This window comes from Anopheles stephensi, chromosome 2, assembly GCF_013141755.1.
Source record: "Anopheles stephensi strain Indian chromosome 2, UCI_ANSTEP_V1.0, whole genome shotgun sequence".
NCBI lineage: Eukaryota > Metazoa > Arthropoda > Insecta > Diptera > Culicidae > Anopheles > Anopheles stephensi.
Window position 1 is genome coordinate 39,055,785 of NC_050202.1, and position 21,072 is coordinate 39,076,856.

Genomic DNA, 21,072 nt, shown 5'->3' on the forward strand with positions numbered 1-21,072 from the left:
CGGGGAAACAGAGAGATGTATAGATGGGTGATCACACCTTGATTGCTGAATATTTAGCCACATAAGTATGGATTTGTAATCTTTTTCTTCTTTCTTGGCCTAACGGTCAATTTAGGGCATGCCTGCCCCTCCTGGCCTTACTAGACTTATTGATACCGCAAAGTTGGATAGACAGTCCTTACTATGAAGGAACATCCCAGATGGGATTTGAACCCTGGTCCTGCCGTGTGTGAAGACCAGCGCATCTACCAGGTTATCACATCATCTATCTGGCCGCCCCTAACTCGGATTTGTAATAGTTGAAAGATTACTGATACAATTAGTGCGTGAAATGGCATGCGGGCCGAGGTAGGTAGTTGGTTTCAGTTGAGACCTTTCGGGTAACTAGGCTCCATGAGCAACAATACCCCTTGGGCACCGAGGTCCTTTGGACGACGACACTTCAAACCCGTTAGCATAGCCAACACGAGATTATTGACCATTTCTTTCGGAGCGAAATATTATTCCGACAACTTTATTGAATATTTTTTACATCTACTGTGAGTTCTCAACTCATTTGGCTTAGCAGTTTACGGTCAAACGGATACGGTTTCTTTCTGAAATTAGTAAGTAGATGCAATACATTGAATCTTCAAGTGTTATTTTTACATTTATATCTGATTCTATAATCCCTCCTTACTGACTAAGTTGTGTATATACAAATAAGGTGCGTGTGTTGTGAGGATGTGTGCGGAATTAACGGTTTTCCCATATTATGCACGGGAAAGTACGGTATCTTCGCAAAATCATGCACATGAACGACACGAACATAGGCGGTATGCTACGTAATCGGGGGGACCCTCAAATTCTTCCTCTGACAAATTTTCGCCATTGTCTCTGTAATGCTTTGTAGCAAGTAAAATGAATATCTATCACCAGCCCAGCCATTGATGAACATTGCCAAATTCCCAGCACCAGCGCAAACAGAAGTAAACTTTGGCAATATCCATCCACTGCTGATAAGATCGTCATTTCGACTCTATTACTACCGACGCTCCTAGTAGCTCATGCTTGTACGATATGAGCAACACGGGACGATGCGGGGAATGGCGAAACAAGCGATAAAGTTCAACGATAGCATCCGATTATAGGGCTTACACGTAATCCCAGGGTGTAAAAGTGTAGGCTTTGAATTGCGCATGTGACACCCTCGTATAGTACTTCGCAGTATCAGAGTTTGCATCTCACAAATTGCGTTGCGTTGAGGGTTAACTAGGGAAAAAAATTTAAACTGTATCTTTTTGTGAGACTATTCATAATTAGATGTTACTGGTTAAACGTTGTAAGCGTTGTATCTGCTCTTTCATCCATCCAGCTCTCGTATCCCAGACAAAGGCCGTGACTGAACAGACCGCAGCAAGTTCAGCTTGCGTATGCTCGTGGTGATGTTGCGGTGTGCCATTCGTTTGATGCTGCGTTAGAAGAACCGAATTTTTAATGGTTTTCGTTGAACAGCTTCGGATTGAACGGCGCATTTGAAATGGAAGCGTCATCGTCGGGGATTGTTGCCATAGCGGCCGCGGCTGCATTAAGCAGCAGCATTTGGTTTAGATCATCATCGTTTGGTTCTAAAAATCGGGCAATGTTCATACTTTCGTCAAACGTATCGTCCAGTCCCCCAAAGCGACGGTGTACAGCTGTAGATTGTGGTTTTTTCTTGTGTCGATGATCTCGGCGACGCACGTTTGGAGAGGTAACTGCCTTTATTAGACGATCGTCGCCAATCGCTAGCTCCTGTTCTGAGGATGATGGTGTTTTGGAGCTGGAATGCGGAAAGGTGATTGTTACATTATCTTCACAACTGTTCCAAAATCTTCAGTCTGACACAGGGAAGCGCTTCACAAAATTTTGAACATTGAATAAATTATTCGACAAAATTTGAAAATTCAGTCGAAGTGTGACAGCCGTTCTGATAAGACGTGTTGAAAATCCACTGAGATCAAAAACAAACAAAAATAGCGAAACCATAACAAACGAAATGGTGAACGCGTGAACACCGTAAAGGTGGATTTTACCGGCGTACTGAAACCAACGTACCAGGAGCTCCACAAGTTTGTGGAATTCAACCTTAAACTGGACGTACATGAGGTGGTAATGCTGCAAATTTGCAAGTTGGAACCAACCGTGTATGTCAAAGTATCCAGCCAAGAAGTAGCGACAATCGTGCTAAATGAAGAAAAAAAAACGTTCAAAATCCCTGTAGAAATGGCAGACGGAACAGTGGAAGTTAGGGTGTATGATGCACCGGAGGAAGTAGAAAAGGAGGATATTGCCAAACTCCTGCAAAAATACGGTGACGTGAAAAGTGTCATGCCAACAACGTGGGGAGCCAAATACAAATACGCAGCCAAGACGGGTGACTTCAAAGTCCGTATGAAAGTAGAAAACCCAATCCGTTCCACGGCCTACCTGGGAAGCGAGCACAAAGTTTTGATAACTGATCAAGCTCAAGCCCATTTGTGCCGATTCTGCAACTGCAAGATACATCCAGGCGTGACATGTGCTCAAAATAGGTTAAGTTATGCGGATGCAACGAAGGCTGCAGTAAGCACAGCCAACACAAGCAAATCTAATCAGAGCAAAACCTCCACACTCATGACTATGCCTAAACCCGCGGTTACAACAAGTACATCGCCGATACCAGGCACACCAAAATCTCTAGCTATACGCATAGAGAAGTTACAAACCGAAAAGCCGGTTAAAACGAATTTAGTGCTGACTGATCTATCGCCAATCTCTCCCGTACTTACACCAATAAACAGACCCAAATAAGTGCGTCCTTTCCCGCATGAAACAGAAGATGAACAAAAAGAAACGATCAAGCGAGGAAGGGGGCGACCAGCGAAACCTAAGCCCAGCCGTGACAATAGTAGTGAGAACCTGTAATAACAGTGGCCAACAAGTTTGAACGACGTATTAAAAAAAGGCAAAAGAAAAGATAAAATTCAATAAGTGTTTAAATAACGTTAAACAGTTTAAAAATTTTACAAATTAATATAAACAGTGTGATCAAAACCAAAGAGGAAATATTACGGCTTATGTTGCAATGGATATTACTGTCGGATGTTTTATGGAGACGTGGCTCAATGACACAAACACGCAAAAAGCCAAAATACACAATTATAATCTAATACACACAAACAGAAAAGACGGGTCCGGTGGAACTGCAATTTACGTAAAAAAAGGTGTCCAGCATAAAGTGTTAGAAGAATACGAAAAAAACGAATATGTTCAAATTACTGAAATTCAGCTACTCCAAGTAAACTTAAAAGTAGTTAGTGTGTATGCATCCACACCGATTGGTGTAAACAAAAACGTCGTGACAAAAATACTAACAGCAAACGCACATCAAAGCAAAACTGTAATAACAGCTGACATAAATTGTCACCACACTATATGGGGTAACACATGCAATGATAGTGGATGTATTAGAGGAGACAAATCTGTGCATGTTCCACGAGAGGGAGTTCACATATATTCCCACAGATTAAAAAAAAACAAAATCCGGCAATTGATCTTACCATGGTATCGGAAGATATCATGGTTAAGAGCAACCGGGAGGTATTAGACCACCACATGGGAGCCAAAAATCATAGAACCATCATAACAAACATACAGATAAAAGATCGAGCGAGGCAAAAAACATACATAAACAAAGAACAGCTGATGTGCGGCATCGACCAGATTGCACCAGACAGGACCGAAAATCTAAACACGCTTGTGAAAGTAATCGAAAAGAAAATACGCAAGCACAGTCATGTACAAAAGAAAAAACCAAAAATATGGTGGAACGCTGAAACTGAAAAGGCCTGGAAAGAAATAAAACCGCGCACGTAAAATATTTACACGAAACAAAACTGTAGGAAACAAAATAAATTATAAAAAAAGCTAATGCAACGTTCAGGTATAAGAAAAGAATATTTAGAAGAGCGCAATTTGAAACGAAACTGGACAATCTTGAAATGTACACCAATAGTAAAGAAATGTGGGAGCTTCTGGGTAACTTGGAAGGAAAAACCACGTTTCCGTTAGAACAGAATAGAGTTCGACGAAGTAAAGTCAAGAGAGTTCTTGAGAGCAAATTTTAAGAAAAATCAAAGTGGTAACAAAAAAATGGACGATAAAGAAATACCCCAAATTTTATTAAAGAGAGTAGGGGAGATGTTCTATCCCCTACTCTCTTTAACATATACACACGATCATTTCACAACAACAAAAACAAGAATGACATAGAAATCATACAATATGCGGACGATTTCGCAATCATACAATCAGGAAATTCACCAGAAAAATTAGAACATAAACTACAAGTGGCACTGAACTCATTTGTTGACACAGCAAAAAAAATTACACCTGCACATAAACACACAAAAAACGAAAATTTGGCTCACAGAATCTGAAACAAAAGACATACAGATTGGAATAGAGGAAAAAATTATTGAAAGGGTAGAGACATACAAATATTTAGGCATATGGATGGAAAGTAGGCTAACATTCCGTAAACAAATAGAAGTACAAAAAGACAAAGCCCGCACCAAATTTAATGTAATGAAACACATTTGCAACTTCAAAAATAATCTTAACCCAAAGAAAACGATCGCGGTACATAGAACAATAGTAAAAGGAACACTCGAGTATGGAGCATCCATTCTAGGAAATGGTAAAAAACAACATTTGAACACAATGAACCCAATAGTCGCACAATCTATCAGAAAGGTATCAGGTTGCACAAAAACTACCCCGCTCATCACACTTCACGCCATAAATGCAGAAATACACCTAGGCTTCTTCTTCTTCTGTGGCACTACAACCTCGAAAGGTCTCGGCCTGCCATTTCTGGCTTTCTGTGACTTAATTTTACCCGTAGAAAAGTAGTCAGCCTTTCGTACGGGGAGGCGGTCTGGATGGGATTTGAACCCCGGCCCTGCCGTGTGAAGACCGGCGCCGCTGTCGCCTCGGCCACCGGACCGCCCCTTACACCTAGGCTACAGAACTAAATACACCTAGGCTACAGAACTAAATACCTAGCTACGAAAGAGCTCTTTGAAACAGTCCTATATTAATCCATACACAAAAAACAATTTGAGAGGAATAGCACCAAAAAAAAAAACCGGAAGAAAAACTACATGGAAAAACTATACGCGGGAAACAAAGAGACCATAAAGCAAATGGCTGATATAACTTTAAACAAAGTACAGGAGGAGATAAAAAAACGTACTAAACTCTATCAGAGACTGTCAAAAAAAAAACTTAACGACCAAAAAATCATGAAAATAGAATATCACAAACGGTAGTAAATCGGTAGAAGGAGCAGGCATAGGAATTTTCATCACATCTCACGACAACAAGACTTATACCTACAAATATCGATTAGAAAATTTAACTTCAACAACATCTATCAGCAATAGAAAACGCCCTAAAAATAGCTCACGACAGTAAAATAAAAAATCCATTACTATATACAGACAGTCAGGCAGCATGCCAAATTATCACAAGAGCACAAAAAGATACACACATAGAAAAACCACTGCTCAACATATTGAAGTACTGTGAGTAAACTAAAGCGGAATCAGATGGACATGTGGGTATCCCAGGTAACGAAAAAGCCGATGAACTAGCCAAAGAAGGTTAAATCAGAAACCCGCAAAAAAATCAAACAATATTAACAAGAATTTACAAGTAAACCGAGGCATCATGAAATCGACTTAATTGCAAACGAAATAAGGAGGGGCAATAGAATCTTAACAGGTCATGATTTAGTAATGAAACTGTCTGATAACCCAAACTGCAATGTGTGTAATGTACCAGAGACAGCTGCACATTTAATATTCGAATGACAAGGATACGACCCACCGCTAGGTTCAACCACCGAAGATTTTAAGGCACACTGGAATGATAGGGACGGAACGATGATCAAACAAATAGCGAAGCTCGTAAAGCAAAACAAGATCGAATTCTAGAGAAACAGAAACTAAAAAAACACAAAACCAAACTCCAAACTAATAGTAATATGAATGCGTCGATATGACTCAGGGAAGTCAAAGATAAACAAGAGAGAGGCAAACCTCTGATTATGTAGAGATGGTTCTTCCACTAACGCATCTTTAATTAGCTTAACGCAGATGCATAGGATTTAAAAATTAGTGCGCACAGCAATAGTAAAGTGATTGGTACATACTCGTTGGTGGTTTCAGCCAGCCGGCCTTCCACGCTGTTGGTTGGCTCCGACCCGATTCTCGAGGATTCTGATCCAGATGCGCTTAAACCGCCGCTAAGCGAAAAGGAGCCCGTTGCAGTAAGCGGTGGTGCATATATCACTTTGCTAAATGGATAGTACGCGTTCTACGCGAGAGAAACAAGGCATTACAAAGTTACATCACGACATGGATTCCTCTGCATATGGCATGTGTGGCTGAGCGTGGTCGTGGTTGGGAACGCGCCTACCTTTTCCGGAAGAACTTTGACCAAAGCCCACCGTTCCGCACCAGATAAAGCAGCAGGGAGTGGGTTGGTTTGGTCGAGCAGCGGCTGCGGTTGAAACTGTACGGCGAATGGTGCATCAACAGAAGCCGTACGTCCCGGCGGACCTGCCCGTTTGCCATGCGCTATGAGAAAAAAAGTTCATATGAGCGTGTTCGGCTGCTTCTTCGCCTGTTGCGCGTCATGCGACCTTACCTCCCCAACATGAATGACCGTAGCTTAGACAGGATCCTTAAGGACGCGTAGATTGGATGGAAAAGTGGTAGAAAAAGGAAAAACACCGGTTAATTGGTTTCGTTTTTGACCGTTAGGTTGTGCAAACATATCGATGAATGTGTGTCATGAGTGTGGGTACATGCCAATATTTCCCCAGTGGCTGTGGTATCCCACTGAGCCCACCACGGTCCCGCACTGTTGCACAAATTATGTCCGAACACCTGGGAAAAACTGATGATTGTTTCCTAAATATCAAGACGTTCAAGATTGCTCTATAAATTCATCTGTTGCACGTGTCGGTTTGAACGATTTACTGTCTTACATACATTTTCTTGGCTGGAAGGAAACGATTTTGCTATGAAACTGTGAAGGAAACTTGAAAATATTTAGTGTCTAGTTATAACTACTTCAGACGATTTCTGCTATTTACTGCCTCAACCTCAACGAAATAAATCCTACTCTTAACAATTCCATTGATGTTCAAGACCAGGTTTCCCGAATCAAAGTACATACTGTATTGATGAAGAACGTACCAATAAATCGGACCATCGTGCGTAATAAGCAACCGATCACTTGTTGAACGCATGCATTCGGGAAACTGGTAATTCATCAGTTATCAATCATTTCTTTCGATCGAACACCTTCTGAATCGGTGTGGCACATTTTACTTAATCATAATAATTCGGTTAAATTGGCCAGTCCTTCTGATACGGAAAATTTGAACTTTTGTTGTCGCTTGTCTGTAGTTTCTCTGTCGAGAGTGACGCACATGAGTCCATGGTTGCCAGGTATGATACAGTGCCATTATTGGGTTGGATAGTGAACCCGTCACCAATTAGCAAACAAACGAATCTTTTTCGGTGTTTTATGACGGTTGTTTGAGCTCGTGTCAATTTTCATACAAAAGGGAAGTTGAAGTTTTTTTTTTCGAAGGATTCAAATAAGGCAATAAAGGAAATGGGGCAATAATGCTATATATTGCAGGAATAATATAGTTACAAGGAAAATTTCTTCTACAATTGAAATTATTTAACTTGCATGTAGAGTTTATTTTAAAATTAAGGGAATTTTATCCATCAAGTAATAAGGAACGGTTGAGTAGTTTTATATACATAATAACATATTTATAAATTATTTAGAATAAATCATTCCATCAAAAAGAGTGATCACTCGTATTTTTAGGGCAATGCAGTTTCCTGCGACATTTCGAAAGCTATGTGTTTTCATACCGTGTCATTCATGGATTGTGGATTTTGGGAGAATGTTTGAACATAAACATTCCTTAAGGCGATAGAAACACCCTCGCCCGGTTTATCTTCTGCCCTCAGATCGTAGCAGCGCCATCGACGGCGCTCGATGGAAAAAGCTAAAGGTTTCGCACAGTTTTAGTCATGCAAACAATGGACCGAGGATCCGGCGGGGATGTAGAACAGTGAAAATTCAAATACTTTTGCCATTTGGTCGTTTATTTTGTCACATCAAATGTGAGCAGCGAATAAATGCGTTTTGACTAACCTAACACGACGCCGCCCGGACATGTTTGCCTCGCTCCCTTAAGCAAATTGTTTGCAGTGATTGGTGTCCTGTTTGTGTATGTCTCCTAAGCTTGTTTTTTTCATCCTGGCACCGGCATGGGTACAGTAACAAGTTTCGGGCAGCCGAGGATGGATGAAATTCTTAAATTCACAGTGCAGAAGGTGACGTCACGAGCCGATATTACCGACCGTGTAGAATAGAAACCCCATTTGTGCAACACAACGCAGATGACGCAACAACTGTGTGTCCCGACGAGTATTCCGGTTTCGGGATGTGTTTGTGGCTAGCGGGTTAAAATGGAAAAGAATATGCCTTTGAGCGATTGTTTTACGGAGGCTTTGGCACTTTGTCTGCCTGATGCAATGTCAACGATGCGCGACTTATCATCACAACCCCGCAGCTTGGCGCTACAGCCGCAACGACGGAGGTAGAGCGCAGAACAAAAGAGTTTACGGAAAATGGAATTCTTTCACTTCAGAAAGACTGGCTGGGTTAATCAAAGGCGTTGTTTTGTTGTTTCTGTTGCTTAAACCCGGTGAACGAATTGAAAAAAAGGGAACTACATATGCCTACCCATGTAGGCCGCGCACCAAACATTAGTGATTTGTAGAATTACGCTGCAGGTGTTTCGCTAGCGGCATATTCAGGCGGACGTGTAGATAGAAGTGTTACAACCGAGTTATGCGTTGGTACGGAATCGCTTAATTCTCACAAAAATGTATTCAGCGTTTGTGGAATCACAAATCCAGAATCAAATGAAAGCACCTCAATAATGGGTGCAAGGAAAAAATGCGTTACGGTAAGCTTCAAGTTTGGAAAATTTTGCTACGTATCTAGTGCGTCCAGATGGTACTGAATGGTTTTCGTGGAGTTGCTGTATCTCCACAATTGTTACAAAAAAATACTGTTTTTCCCAACAGATTTCGTTTATTCAATTTAGTAAAGCACTGTATCGAAAGGATTCTGTATCTAATTTACAATTGAAAACTCTCATCTTCATCCAAAAATTCATTCTGTTTAATTCAGTTCAAATCATCACTAAAATACACCAGCACTACCGAAAGGTCAAAATTAGTGTGCAACAAGAAGGTAAGGATGGTTTTCAGGCTAAAGCTGAAATGATCTCCGACAAATGATTTGCATGACACATATGTCTTTAACTGGGATAGTATTCGCTCGCTTTAAAAAAAGGCAAATGAGGGCTCAAAGACCCAAAGACTTTATAAATGAATGAAATTTAAAAAAAAAATCCTTTTAAAACTTGTTATTTAAAACTTTTAAACTTTGAAACATTTTTTTTTATTCATAAAGAACGGTCTGGCCGTATTGCTAAACACTTTTCATGCAGATCAAAATCTCCAGGTTTTAAGACCGTGCAATAAGTTCGATAATTTTATGAAAGAGCACTGCTAAATTTTCTTATCAGTTGATGCTTCCAGATGTCTACTTCTAATTTGAAAAGTTTATGGTTGGCATGTTTTTGGCAGACATAAAATAAAATCATTCAAAAAAAGTAACATAACTCACAATTAATGCTTTTAGCGACAATGGTAAGAATAATGATTACCTTTCACTTGCTTTAAACACACACATATTAAAACAATTATCGCCACAGAAACTCGAAGTCTTGATCCCAGGCGACAATTGTTGGCCATGATAACTGTTAACGAGTGCACTAGACAATATAATAAGTCACAAGACTAAAATTTCAAGGAACGAAACAATCAATCAATCACTGATCCACGAACAGTTTTGCAACCGTTTTAACACTCAAACTAAATATGTACTCGTAATCATTACTACTGCTTGTCGGTTAAGCACGACTTATCAAAACGCTTCACGGAGAAAATAAGTAACAAAAATCACCGTTCACTTCGGCTTTGCAGAGATGCTAACGCATTTGCAACTAGAGTAAACAAATCGTTGACCGGTTCAATCGTGACGAAAATTCATCTAGGCCGAATGGGGGGATGAAATGGATCCCTGATGCAAACCGAGTTATCGTGGTAATGTATCGGGAGCTACTGCGAGCTTCTCGCGGTGTCGGCCTTGCTTTATATAGGAACAACCGAAAAATTTACAACCCTATCGACCCGGGGTATGATCCATCTCCGTTCTGCTCATTGATAACAAGGTGCACGCGGTTTGAAACGCTCGACAACATGCGCAGACGTTACACTGCAACCGAAAAGCTCTGGAACGTTGTTTTGCTAAGTGATGGAGCAAAAAAAAAAGTCCAAAATTGGAGTAACAATAAGCAAAACATTGGGATACGGGTTGGGAAACATCTTTACAATACTTTTTTGTATGGTTAAATCTTTTATCTTTTGGCAAGTTTTTGAGCTGTTGAGTTATTGGAGGTGTCCGCTATTTCTATATATTTACGAGAAATTAACAGGCACAAGAGAAAATATAATTTTGCTTTTGAAATACGAAATATTACGCAAATTTATGCGTTGTATATAATTGAAATGCAGATGTTAAATATGGCTCTTAAAAATTTCGTCGAAGAATCCAGCATGTTCAATATAATTTAACCGTAAAATGAAGCTAAAAGCTGTAAAGATTTCCGCAGTGAAGGTATTTTGCTTTTGGTGTAGTAATTCATTTAAGTATAGCTCGTTTTATTTTATTATGTACTGAATTTTGCATAGGATAACGCCAAACCAGATTCAATTTTTTCAATCCGTGGCCGATAGTAGTCAGCACCATACTTTGTTACAGTATTCGTCCATTCGGTATGATATATTGACGCGTTTACATTGTTGTGCAGTTGTTGTAGCGTAAAACAAAATAAGAAACTTTAATACAGTTATGAAAAATTATTTGTTGTGACAATGAAACTGTTGTCTACAACAGAAGAGAGGCAATATAACCAAAGAATGTATAAATGTGACTATTTATATTTCATAATATGTCCAAAAATGGGTCGAAAATGGAACACTTGCTGAACTGAACTGACACAGGTATAGAAATAATCAATACACTATAAACAAAATAAATGTTCCCAATGGCAATACATTATAAACAAGTGATTAAAGATTTTTTTTATTCGTGTAGATATTATTAGATGTAAATAAAATCACTTTCCTATGCCTACATTTATACCTCGTACCAATCCTATAAATGTGCTGTACAGAGCGATTGTTGTTTCAAGATCTACCGGTTAACACCTGCTATGTGTACAGCGTATGAAATATTGCATGATCAGTTCAGATCATAAATTTCACCATAATATGCAGCCGGTTGGGGAATAGTACCACACCGGGAGCGTTGGAGGTGCAATAACTAACGTTGAAGGCCCGATAAGAGTTTCATTGAGATATGTGTTGAAGCGTTAAGGAGATTGCTGGTAATGGTGTGAGAACGACGGTGGCCAGAAGTTCTAAGCGGCGAAGGTTGAGTTGACTATGATTGTGATAAACTAGATGTGCCACTGAGTGAGTGTGCGAAAAAGATGGTACAAGTCGTGCAACCAGTCTTAAAGGCCATGATACAATGGTGATACAGTTTATATATATATATATATATATATATATATATATATATATATATATATATATATATATATATATATATATATATATATATATGTGTGTGTGTGTGTTTACGAACGGATCGGCCCAGCATGATGTTTAATGTATGCTGTAAGTTGATTTTGGGTTAAGTAGAAAACCGATCTGATGACACCAACATAGTTTTTTTGCTAAAAAATCCAATGAAATGATAGGCCACGTGTCTGCTAACAAAAGGTAATGCGCACCATTCCCTCTTTGCTGTGTTACCGAGTAGTGCTGTGAAAGGATAGGAACGAAATATTTTCATTCACAGATTAGCTTGGATGGATAAGGTACACCTGGGACGCGGGAAAAATGCTTTTGAATTGCTTCTTCGCAATCGACCGTCAAAGGGGGGACCATAATGTCTTTAACACTGCACAGAAGCATTTAAAATATTCCACGATAATAGTTTGCTTTAAAATATTGACATGAGCATCCTCATTAATGCATATTTACGGCAGCTGGATCGCAATGCAGACGTGGTGATGGCGTTTGAAACAATAAAGGAAAAACTTCCTTTGCTAAATTGTTTCCGGCCAACGGTTATGGCTAGATCAAGAGTGATAGTAAATGACCATGTGTTTTGTTTAGTGTGTCTCATTCAGGTTCGGTAATGCTTAATTTTAAGATCGGTTGGGAACTGCGGGAAGGAAGGAAACCTTGGGGCAGGAAGTAAATGGATAAGCTACGCCAACAATTTAACAGTACCGAATGTTACATCAATTGAGCCGGCACACTGCTGCTGACGTTGGAACGGTCAATGGCAGTAAAAGCGTGGGCCACCTATCAACCATGGCAATCAACATGCATTTTCCGATACTGAAAAACAGCACACAAAAACAAGGATGATGATGCTGCTGCGTAAGGGTCATTTTATTGGGAAGCGGCATTGATGGACCTGATTTAAACGCTAGTAGTTGAGCTCACTTTACGCTTGTTGTTGTGGGTAAATATTTGGCTTGCTTAGGAGCGTACCGCGATGGTCGAGTTTCGACACACGTAGAAGTGTCTTTTTTATCGCCATTTTGTAGCGTATTTAACGACGGAAAGCATCAAGCATCATGGAGCAACCATGCAATCGACCGCGTGTATTTTGCTGTGATAATGAATCAATTAGAAAGATTGCGTGAGCGTGATGATAACAGTATAGGGAAGGTATGATCAATTAGTACAGCGTTAGAAAACAATTATTGGCAAGTGAGTGGTGAGAATATAAGCAAATAAAAATCTCTGTTAATTTTAATGCAACTTTTAAGTTTGCAGTTATTCAAAAATTAATTCTTCAGCGTTATGCCAATGCCGAGTTAAGAAATGCTTCAGAAAAGGAACAACTAACAATGCATTTTAATGTTGGAACATTACGCATCTTATGATAATAATAAACCAATCTAAGATCAATACTTTATCAGAACTGCTTAAATTATTACTAAGAGTCTTCTTTTTCGGTGGCATTTCCATCTCGAAAGGTCCCCGCCTGCCATTTCTGGCTCTCTGTGACTTGATTTTACCCATAGCGAGGTAATGGCCCTGCCGTGTTAAGACCGATGCTGCTGTCGCCTCGGCCATCGGACCGCCCCAAATTAATAAGATTAGATGATCATAATACCTGCATAGAACACATACGTATGCTGACAAAGTAATGTTAAGACTGAGTTAAAACAAAAACAGCATTAATATTGCTCCGCAGTTTAAAAATCTTGCTGAGAAAGGCTACGGCTACATATATCGATGGGAGGAATGTAATGAAGCACATCAGAAATGCTTTTTTATCAATATAACTGGTCTTTTGTTGTATTTGTGCTGCGTCTCGCGAGATTGTAAAAGAAGGTAAAATATTAATTAAATATTGATAAGTAACATCTTGCAGTATGGCGAAGTCACATAGTATGGGGTATGTTATCACAACATAACAAGTTGGTCCGAATGACTTAAAATAAAATCTTAAAATTAAAACACAATCGTTGGAAACATCAATTTAATATTGGTTGTAATACTGGTTGAATGTTGAAAAATGTTTGAAAACTGAAAATTTTTATTTATATTTTTAGTATTACGGCTTGACGTCGTATTGTCAACACCGCATGTGTTGACTATTACAAATTCAGAAAAATTAACAAGGCATTTCATCCCTGTTATTTGCCTTATCCCGGGCATGCTCGGTTGTGAGAGTGAGGTGGTTGCGGGGTGTGTATCCAGGTTGTTGGCGTAGATGATGGAAATGTAAGTTATCTGGATTCTGAAAAGTTGTACACATTTAATAAATGGAAAACAAAAAGTCAATCACCGGTCACCGTAAACGGCTCGCAATGAATGAATTCAAATTTGGAATACACATGGCACGCCCGAAAGCTACAACTGCTGACCATAATTTATCTGCTGTGTGACGAGGTACAAACATTTGTAAACTGAGTGCAGGTAAAACATTCGAAATGTGATATGATGGAAGGGTGTCTTGGTGCTTTACATGCCACCTTGTGTTCCGTCTTTAGACAATAATTTTTCAGTGCTAATCAAATAAGAACATTTAATTTATTATTCATGCTGAACTTACCCTATTTTCTCCAGAAATGACATTAATTTCCAATCATCTTGACACTACACCATCGCAAGGACATGATCAATCCTGGGTACAGAGCAACCGGTCAGGCCATATACCATTAAGTTTTCTCACACACTGTCTTTGTTACACTGTCAGATAACCTTCTTCACATTTGTGCTCTACAATTGTTACCTTGCTTCGGCTGGCCAATCTCTGTTGTGCTAGCTGTTTGCTTTTTTTCCTGTGCATCCATATAAGATGTGCTTTATCAACCATACTATCATTTCATCGACGTCAATATCAATTATTGAAGATCATGCATGAGCAGTCCCGGAAAATTGCTCCCCCGGCATCTAATCTTCGAATAGATTACCATAGAAAATGTAGGGTAAAGGCAGCTGTGTCCAGCGAGAGTGTTGTACAATGTACTCATACAGCAAAAGCTGACTGCAACATGAAGTAGGTCAAATTCGCCCGACAACTAACGTTACCATAAGTTGGCAGAAATAAGTCAAATGTATCATTTGACTGGCTTCTTTGACTTTATTTACCCGTTGGTACAGGGTCAGTCTTGCTTGTCGTGCGTGCAGCTGCGCCTTGATCATGGGTGAGAGTTTATGCCAGTCCGTTTGTGTTAGCAATTGGCGCCGCTTCCAATTACTTACTTTCTTGGAGGGAGAGATACGCCGGATGAAATGTGACAGCAAAAATTTTAAATTTATTGCTTTAACGAAATAAGAACTCTAGCTGCTACTTAAAACCTATTACTTACTAACAATGATTTCATAATTTTTGGAAAAATACATTCAAACGTCTGTTTACAAAAGGTTATATACATTGAGTCTTTCGTCGTCATCTATCTTCATTTGCGTTTCCCTAAACATGTCCATTGCTCTGGCTGGTAAATATTGTCCTATTCCATTACAAGATCGTATCTTATTTAAAGTCTAGCGTAAGCCTTTCTGAATCTGTTTTTTTTCCTTAAAATCATTGCTCATATGCGTTTCGCTTGTGCGTAATGATCGAGTTTCACTGGTTCACATTCGTTAAAGTATTTTATCATGTAAAAAAATATTGTAAATAATTTCAAAAAATGATATGAGCCAAAGTGGCTGAGAGCAATTTTCAGTGTGGTGAGTTTTGTATTGATATTTACAGTAATTGGGTCAACAGCAGCAAATAGACTTAAATATGGCAATTTGAAAAGGTTTTGCAGTTGCAAATGTAAATACAAGCAAGTTTTTTTGCAGCGCATATCTTATATACTACAGACAAGATTCAGTATGAGTCCATTTAACATGATTATTGTCTGATCATCGTTTGAGCTGCTGTTTGTGTTTAATTGCATTAAAGTGAAGGGAAAATATTTTTTTTCTCGGTTCGGTTCTCTAAACAATGTTCAACTATCTTACCTATCTTTACAAACAAAGACTAACGCGCAAGCGCGGTTTGATTGAAGTGCAAACTTTTGGGGAACCGTAGCCCATTAAAGTCATTAAAATGAGAGTTGACTTTCTGGATAAATATCTCGCCATTCAATCCAAATTGCGGCCTTGGTACGTGCGGCGGTGGAAATGTTTTCTCGCCACTGTTCAGCATGAAAAAAGGGCTGATCGGTTTCGTTTTGTCGATTATAGCTACTGGTTCGTAGTTGTACGGTTGCGGTTGTTTGCCATAAAAGTTCTGCACGAAGGAAGCGTACGATTTCACGCCGTTAGACGGCAGGGAAGAACTAACCGGTAGGGAAGATTTATCGAATTGGCTTGCGAGGGCGCAGGTAAATTGTAAAAACTGTTGCTGCTGGAAACATGTTCATAGCTCGCTCTCGTTGGTGCAAATCTATGCTGATTGGAGAAGACTGTAGATTGTTGTAATGGTACGGCACGCTTTACAACGCCATCGATGCGCAAGATGCGAGTGTTAACTTCATTAGCGTTGAGATTTTTCAGGTAAAAACGATGAAATTTTGACGTCAGTATGTAGAGTGCGGTTCCATCACGGTCAGGCGTACGCAAATCGGCAGCAAACTGAATTCTTTCCTTGTCTTGGGCGAGAAGGCTGCAATAGGCAATGAAACAGTTTGGTTATGGTAAAATAAGTATCGTGTTTAGCGAAGACTCTGGCGTACCTATGTTCGTTGGTGCGTGGATTCCATGAAGCCACAGCAGTTTCTGTCAGAGGAGAGTAGAAAATCGTTCCACCACGTGGAGCTGCGGCAAGGCCAATTCCTTGGGACGATTTACGGCCTACCAGCTTCACGGGAAGATCTTTGCCAAATTCTAAGGGCCCAGCACGCAAAGCGGCAGTGCTTACCGAGAATAAACTGAAGATATGTTGGAGTTAGTTTGGGCCGTAGATCGGTCAAGAAAATCAATCACTTTCTTCCCGAAAGCATGACAACTTACCGATCCGTTGCCAATGGTTGAAAGTAAAGAATGGCTGCTTCCGGGTCAAACGCTAATCCGACCACACCGTCCATCAGCGTGAACCGATGTTCGAGAATGCGGGACTCGGCGAAATCTGGATCCGGATACATGGCAGGATGCGAGAGCCGCCATGTGAGATCTTTTCCACTGTCATACACCACAATGCCCGGTGCTACCGTATCGGTGATGTAGGCAAACACATCATCACAGTGGGCTTCTTTCCGGGACGTTGTTTCATCCACAACAATGTTGGTAAAAAGCGATTCACCCCGGATAACCTCGGTGGGAAAATCGATCCTCCGTACCACCTGGTTAGTGTAGAGATCGTATATGAGTATTTTTGGCGGGCAGGTGATCTCGAAATCCTCAAGCGATCGCGAAACCCCAGCATCGAGTGCCCACAGTCGATTGCACGAATCAATCCGGATACGGTACACCGACACCAGCCCAATGTCTGAACAGTTGTATTCATTCGTACCGGCCCGATGATGAGACCACGCCGGGTACGCGCTCAGGACTGGTGAATCACCGTAGCTGTCGCGCGAGATCGATGATAGTGTTGCTGGAACTCCGGAGAACAAGCGTGGCGTAGCCAAGAAAATGCGATCGTAACCAACTTCGATTCCAGTAGCTACAATGTTTTCGGCATTGAAAAAGTTTTTGTTCGCTACGGGATAGTCCCATGGAAAATTGTAATTAAGTAGGTCCCATTGTTTGACTGTTTCCATGTAGGATGAATGCAGGGCAAGTGTCTGCGGCGGTTCACTGATGAAAGCCAACATCACCATACACCATATTCGGGACCTATTACTTTGTTTACGCATTATTTCTAATTGTAGATCACCACTACAAAACTTAAATGCAAAGTTTTTTACGCTAGAAGAAAGAGATGAAGCAAATTAATGTATCAGTAAGCCGCACACGTCCATACGAGCGCTGTAGTCAGTTTAAAAAAAATCCAACGAAATTGACTGCAATTGTCGCAAACATGTAATTGCTATTGGCGAAACACAATTATCCTGAACCCCGTTTTAAGGACTTTCTCCATGATATGAACCCCGATGCCATGTCATTTTCATCTTTACGAGAAGCTTTTGGCCTTACATACTGTGAACCGCACATGCATGTTGTCATGCTTGACCATGCTCGTCGATGATCATGGTTTGAAAAGTGTCTTTCTTGCTCTTTGATCGGCACAAGTGAATGTAAACTGAGTGAATATAATAAGATCTGCTGCGAAACTCATAATAGTTGTGTGTGGCAGTCTTACGAAATGGATTGCAATTAGCATAATCACCTTTAACGCGACGCGTGGTGCGTGCACACCACAAACTCATAAAAAAAGAAGAGACAGAATTTATAATTGCAAGTGTCGTAAAACAAGCAGTTAGCAGACGGTGGGAAAGGTAAGATTTGAATTTATGCACAAGCCTTTTATTATTATTCACAGTGGCAAAATACTGACGAGCTTCGGGACAACATTCTATGCGAAAAAAAATACAGCCCTTTTCATGTTTCTACTGTAACACAACAGCTAACAGACGATTGCAATTGGAATCACACATATAATAAATCTATGTTTTCGCTGCTGTTTATAGGTCCATTATCCGCACATTGCCAGTAATGCACGCGTAATTTTTTGTTTGTTTATAAGTTTGTAACGGTCATCAATCACGCAGAAACACACTTTACAACAAATACGATCACTTTCTGAATTCGTTACATATAGCACACTGCACAACAGATCCCACCATGAAACGATACACTTCCACTTGAACCATGCGCCAACACTATTGTTTTTCGACTATTTTTTAATCAATCGGCATTGCTGCTACTAAACTAACAAGCAGCCAGTACATCAACACTTGTGTCCTCCGTATCGAACACTCATAACTATCAACATCTACACACAGTCAAAAATCAGGGCAAAACAGTTTAGTGAGCAGCGACCAGCGTGCTCTGGTACTGGCAGTATTGAAATGTTTCTTATACTTATTTTGTTTTAAGCCCTTTTTCGTTCGCTATAGATCACTTACGAAAGCACAAACAAAGGCCGAAAGAAAGACGTTGATCAGTTTGTCTGCAGCACGCTTGTCTGCAGCGATTGAAGCACTTCACGTCGCTTCTGGTCGAGTGCCAGAGTGAAACTGGAATGTACACAAAGCGTCTGCCGCTTGTTCGCCGCTGCTCGTGGAACATTCCTGGTGGTCGAGATGCCCCTTCTACCATCTTTTGCAGACTCTGTTTTAGCAAACTTTGTTCAGAGATGGAAAAGCAACGCAAAGTTAAGACCGGAGGCTGTGGAACCGTTTTTGGTTGAGGTATTAGTTACATATTTTGTAACTACAAAGCACAATTGCTCGACTGCTAATATCACACAAAGTTATGGGGTTTACAATGTTTAAGTTAGTTTATACGTTGGAAATTAAAAGCAGCAAAATAATCGTGCGTATGCTCCATCTGCCACTGTAAATGCCATGTGTAGGGACAATCTAACCGAGTCACGATTCATCGATGCTTTGCTTTTTTTTGTGCCTGATCGTTTTTCCTAACAAAATTGAAAGCTTCTCTATTGCTCAGTGCATCGTGAAGCACACGTCCGACCTTCCTTTAGATGCGAATACTGAAATGGGGAGGGAAAATCAATCGAACTGCAATCGGGATGCCTTTCACAGCCAAAAGCACAATCTGAAGAGAGCCCAGCACAAAACGAGTTTTAAGATTTGACAGTTTTGGAGACAACCTGCATTAATAAATAACTGGTGAAAGCGAAAGGAATGTCTTTCATTCCCGGTATTGGGGAGATTACAGCATATTGGCTATTGAAGAGCCCTGTGTTATAAAATTAGCATGCATTGCACGTTCCTTGTGCACCTGGGTTCGGCTTGGATTACATGCAGCAATACAATTTCCGATTGTTGTTTTGTTTTATTTGCATAAATAGAAGTGGTGAGATTCCAAGGCCAAATTTCTTGCACGGAGTAAAATATTTCTGCCTTATTATGAGCAAATGAAAGATCAGGTTGTTTGCTGTAATTGATCGTAAGTATTTTTAGGGCGGCTGGCACACATGAGCAAAGTTGAACAGTTGGGTATACAGGACGATGTCCAGAAAGGGTATGCTCTCGATGTTCACATCCGAAGAACCTTGGTGTTGTTATTTCAAAATAGCCGCTCCCATCCAATGTAAAGGAACGCTATTTAAGAGGCGGAGGTTCTGTTGCTGTCAAAGTGCACACCAAATACTAACTTATTGAGCTTATGAGCTTCAAACGTTAGCATGAATGAGTATTTTGTCAATCAACTATTTTGTACCCCTGATAGTTGCCTTTAAGAGATTCCAAAGCATTTAAAAGGGGAGCGAGTGTTAATGACTGAATGTTCCAGCTGCGGGTGTGAAAGAGCAATAAATTTTATTTCATCTCAATATCCCCCTAATGCCTCTGGGCTCTCCCTTACGAACACCTTTCACTGCGGAGGGGATAGGACAAAGCGGTGCTTGTATGGTTGGTCGATAATGTGATATCGGTTACGTGGTCAAAAGAGCAATGACAAGTTAACCGTCTGACGGCAACAGTCGCTCGGTCGCTCAAGGCTTTGCGACACCCTATTATTACCTCAGAACTTTAACAGCTTTTACTAGCATTGAATCATAAGTGTGCAAATTTTATTCTGTCTATAGATCGATCGTCATTTTTTTAAATGATATTAGTGTTCAAAAATCTTTAATTTCATATTCAGTAAAATAAAATCATAACAATACGGTCAGGTCGCCTCTGATGAACATAAAATAAACAAATCATCTGGAACACACCGGATTGCAAAAAGAGAAAAAAGAAAGCGTTTCGCGGATATTTTTATGTCGATCGAGATGTTACCGTCCTTATGCAATCCACATGGAGTTTCCTCATTAAATCATCGCATTTAATATGCATATGAATTAAATGCTCGTGAAGGAAATACTGCCACAGTGTTTCCAGAGGGCGCGTGAATATGACACGTGCCATCAATACTAAAATGAGAAATAATTCATCAAGCAATATTTGTTTAGGAAGAAGAGATGGAAGTGAAACCTCTGTATCACACCTAATCTCATGCTAGCCATGTTAATGAAACTCAACTGGTTAAAAAAACATTTTATAGAAGTGTGAACTGCATTATGGCTTGCAATAGTCTGTCCGAGGCTACTCCGCAAGAGAATTGGTCTAATTGCTATTGGATTATTTGTTGTGAGAGGCGTTAGGTGTTAACACTGGTACAAACAAAGCAAATAATT

At 40.1% G+C, this 21,072-nt stretch overlaps 2 protein-coding genes across 3 annotated transcripts; both read right to left on the reverse strand.

The window, feature by feature from the left end:
* Positions 1-623: 623 nt before the first annotated feature.
* LOC118507787 lies at positions 624-10,306 on the reverse strand. Of its 2 annotated transcripts, XM_036046823.1 has the most exons (6): positions 10,138-10,306; positions 9,839-9,971; positions 6,715-6,750; positions 6,484-6,644; positions 6,218-6,381; positions 624-1,801 (listed from the first exon to the last, which is right to left on the reverse strand). In XM_036046823.1, exons 2-6 carry the CDS (start codon positions 9,924-9,926, stop codon positions 1,474-1,476), a joined length of 777 nt encoding a protein of 258 aa, XP_035902716.1. In that variant the 5' UTR covers positions 9,927-9,971; positions 10,138-10,306; the 3' UTR covers positions 624-1,473. The 2 variants fall into 2 exon arrangements, with proteins under 2 accessions (XP_035902716.1, XP_035902715.1); XM_036046822.1 differs by having other exon boundaries at positions 9,839-10,306.
* Positions 10,307-15,350: 5,044 nt separating this feature from the next.
* On the reverse strand, positions 15,351-18,924 carry LOC118507789 (major royal jelly protein 1-like). Its single transcript, XM_036046825.1, is given in 5 exon segments — positions 15,351-16,110; positions 16,113-16,428; positions 16,499-16,693; positions 16,776-17,672; positions 18,833-18,924. Coding segments are annotated over 4 exon segments (1,665 nt in total). The 5' UTR covers positions 17,621-17,672; positions 18,833-18,924; the 3' UTR covers positions 15,351-15,801.
* Positions 18,925-21,072: the final 2,148 nt, after the last annotated feature.

Excerpts from the sequence above, each read along its gene's own strand:
- LOC118507787 (XM_036046823.1), bottom strand. The coding sequence starts at position 9,926 with ATGGCCAACAATTGTCGCCTGGGATCAAGACTTCGAGTTTCTGTGGCG. Across the intron at positions 6,751-9,838 it reads GTGTTTAAAGCAAGTGAAAG|GATCCTGTCTAAGCTACGGT; the intron begins GTAATCATTATT and ends CGCGTCCTTAAG. Across the intron at positions 6,382-6,483 it reads TCAAAGTTCTTCCGGAAAAG|AACGCGTACTATCCATTTAG; the intron begins GTAGGCGCGTTC and ends TCTCTCGCGTAG.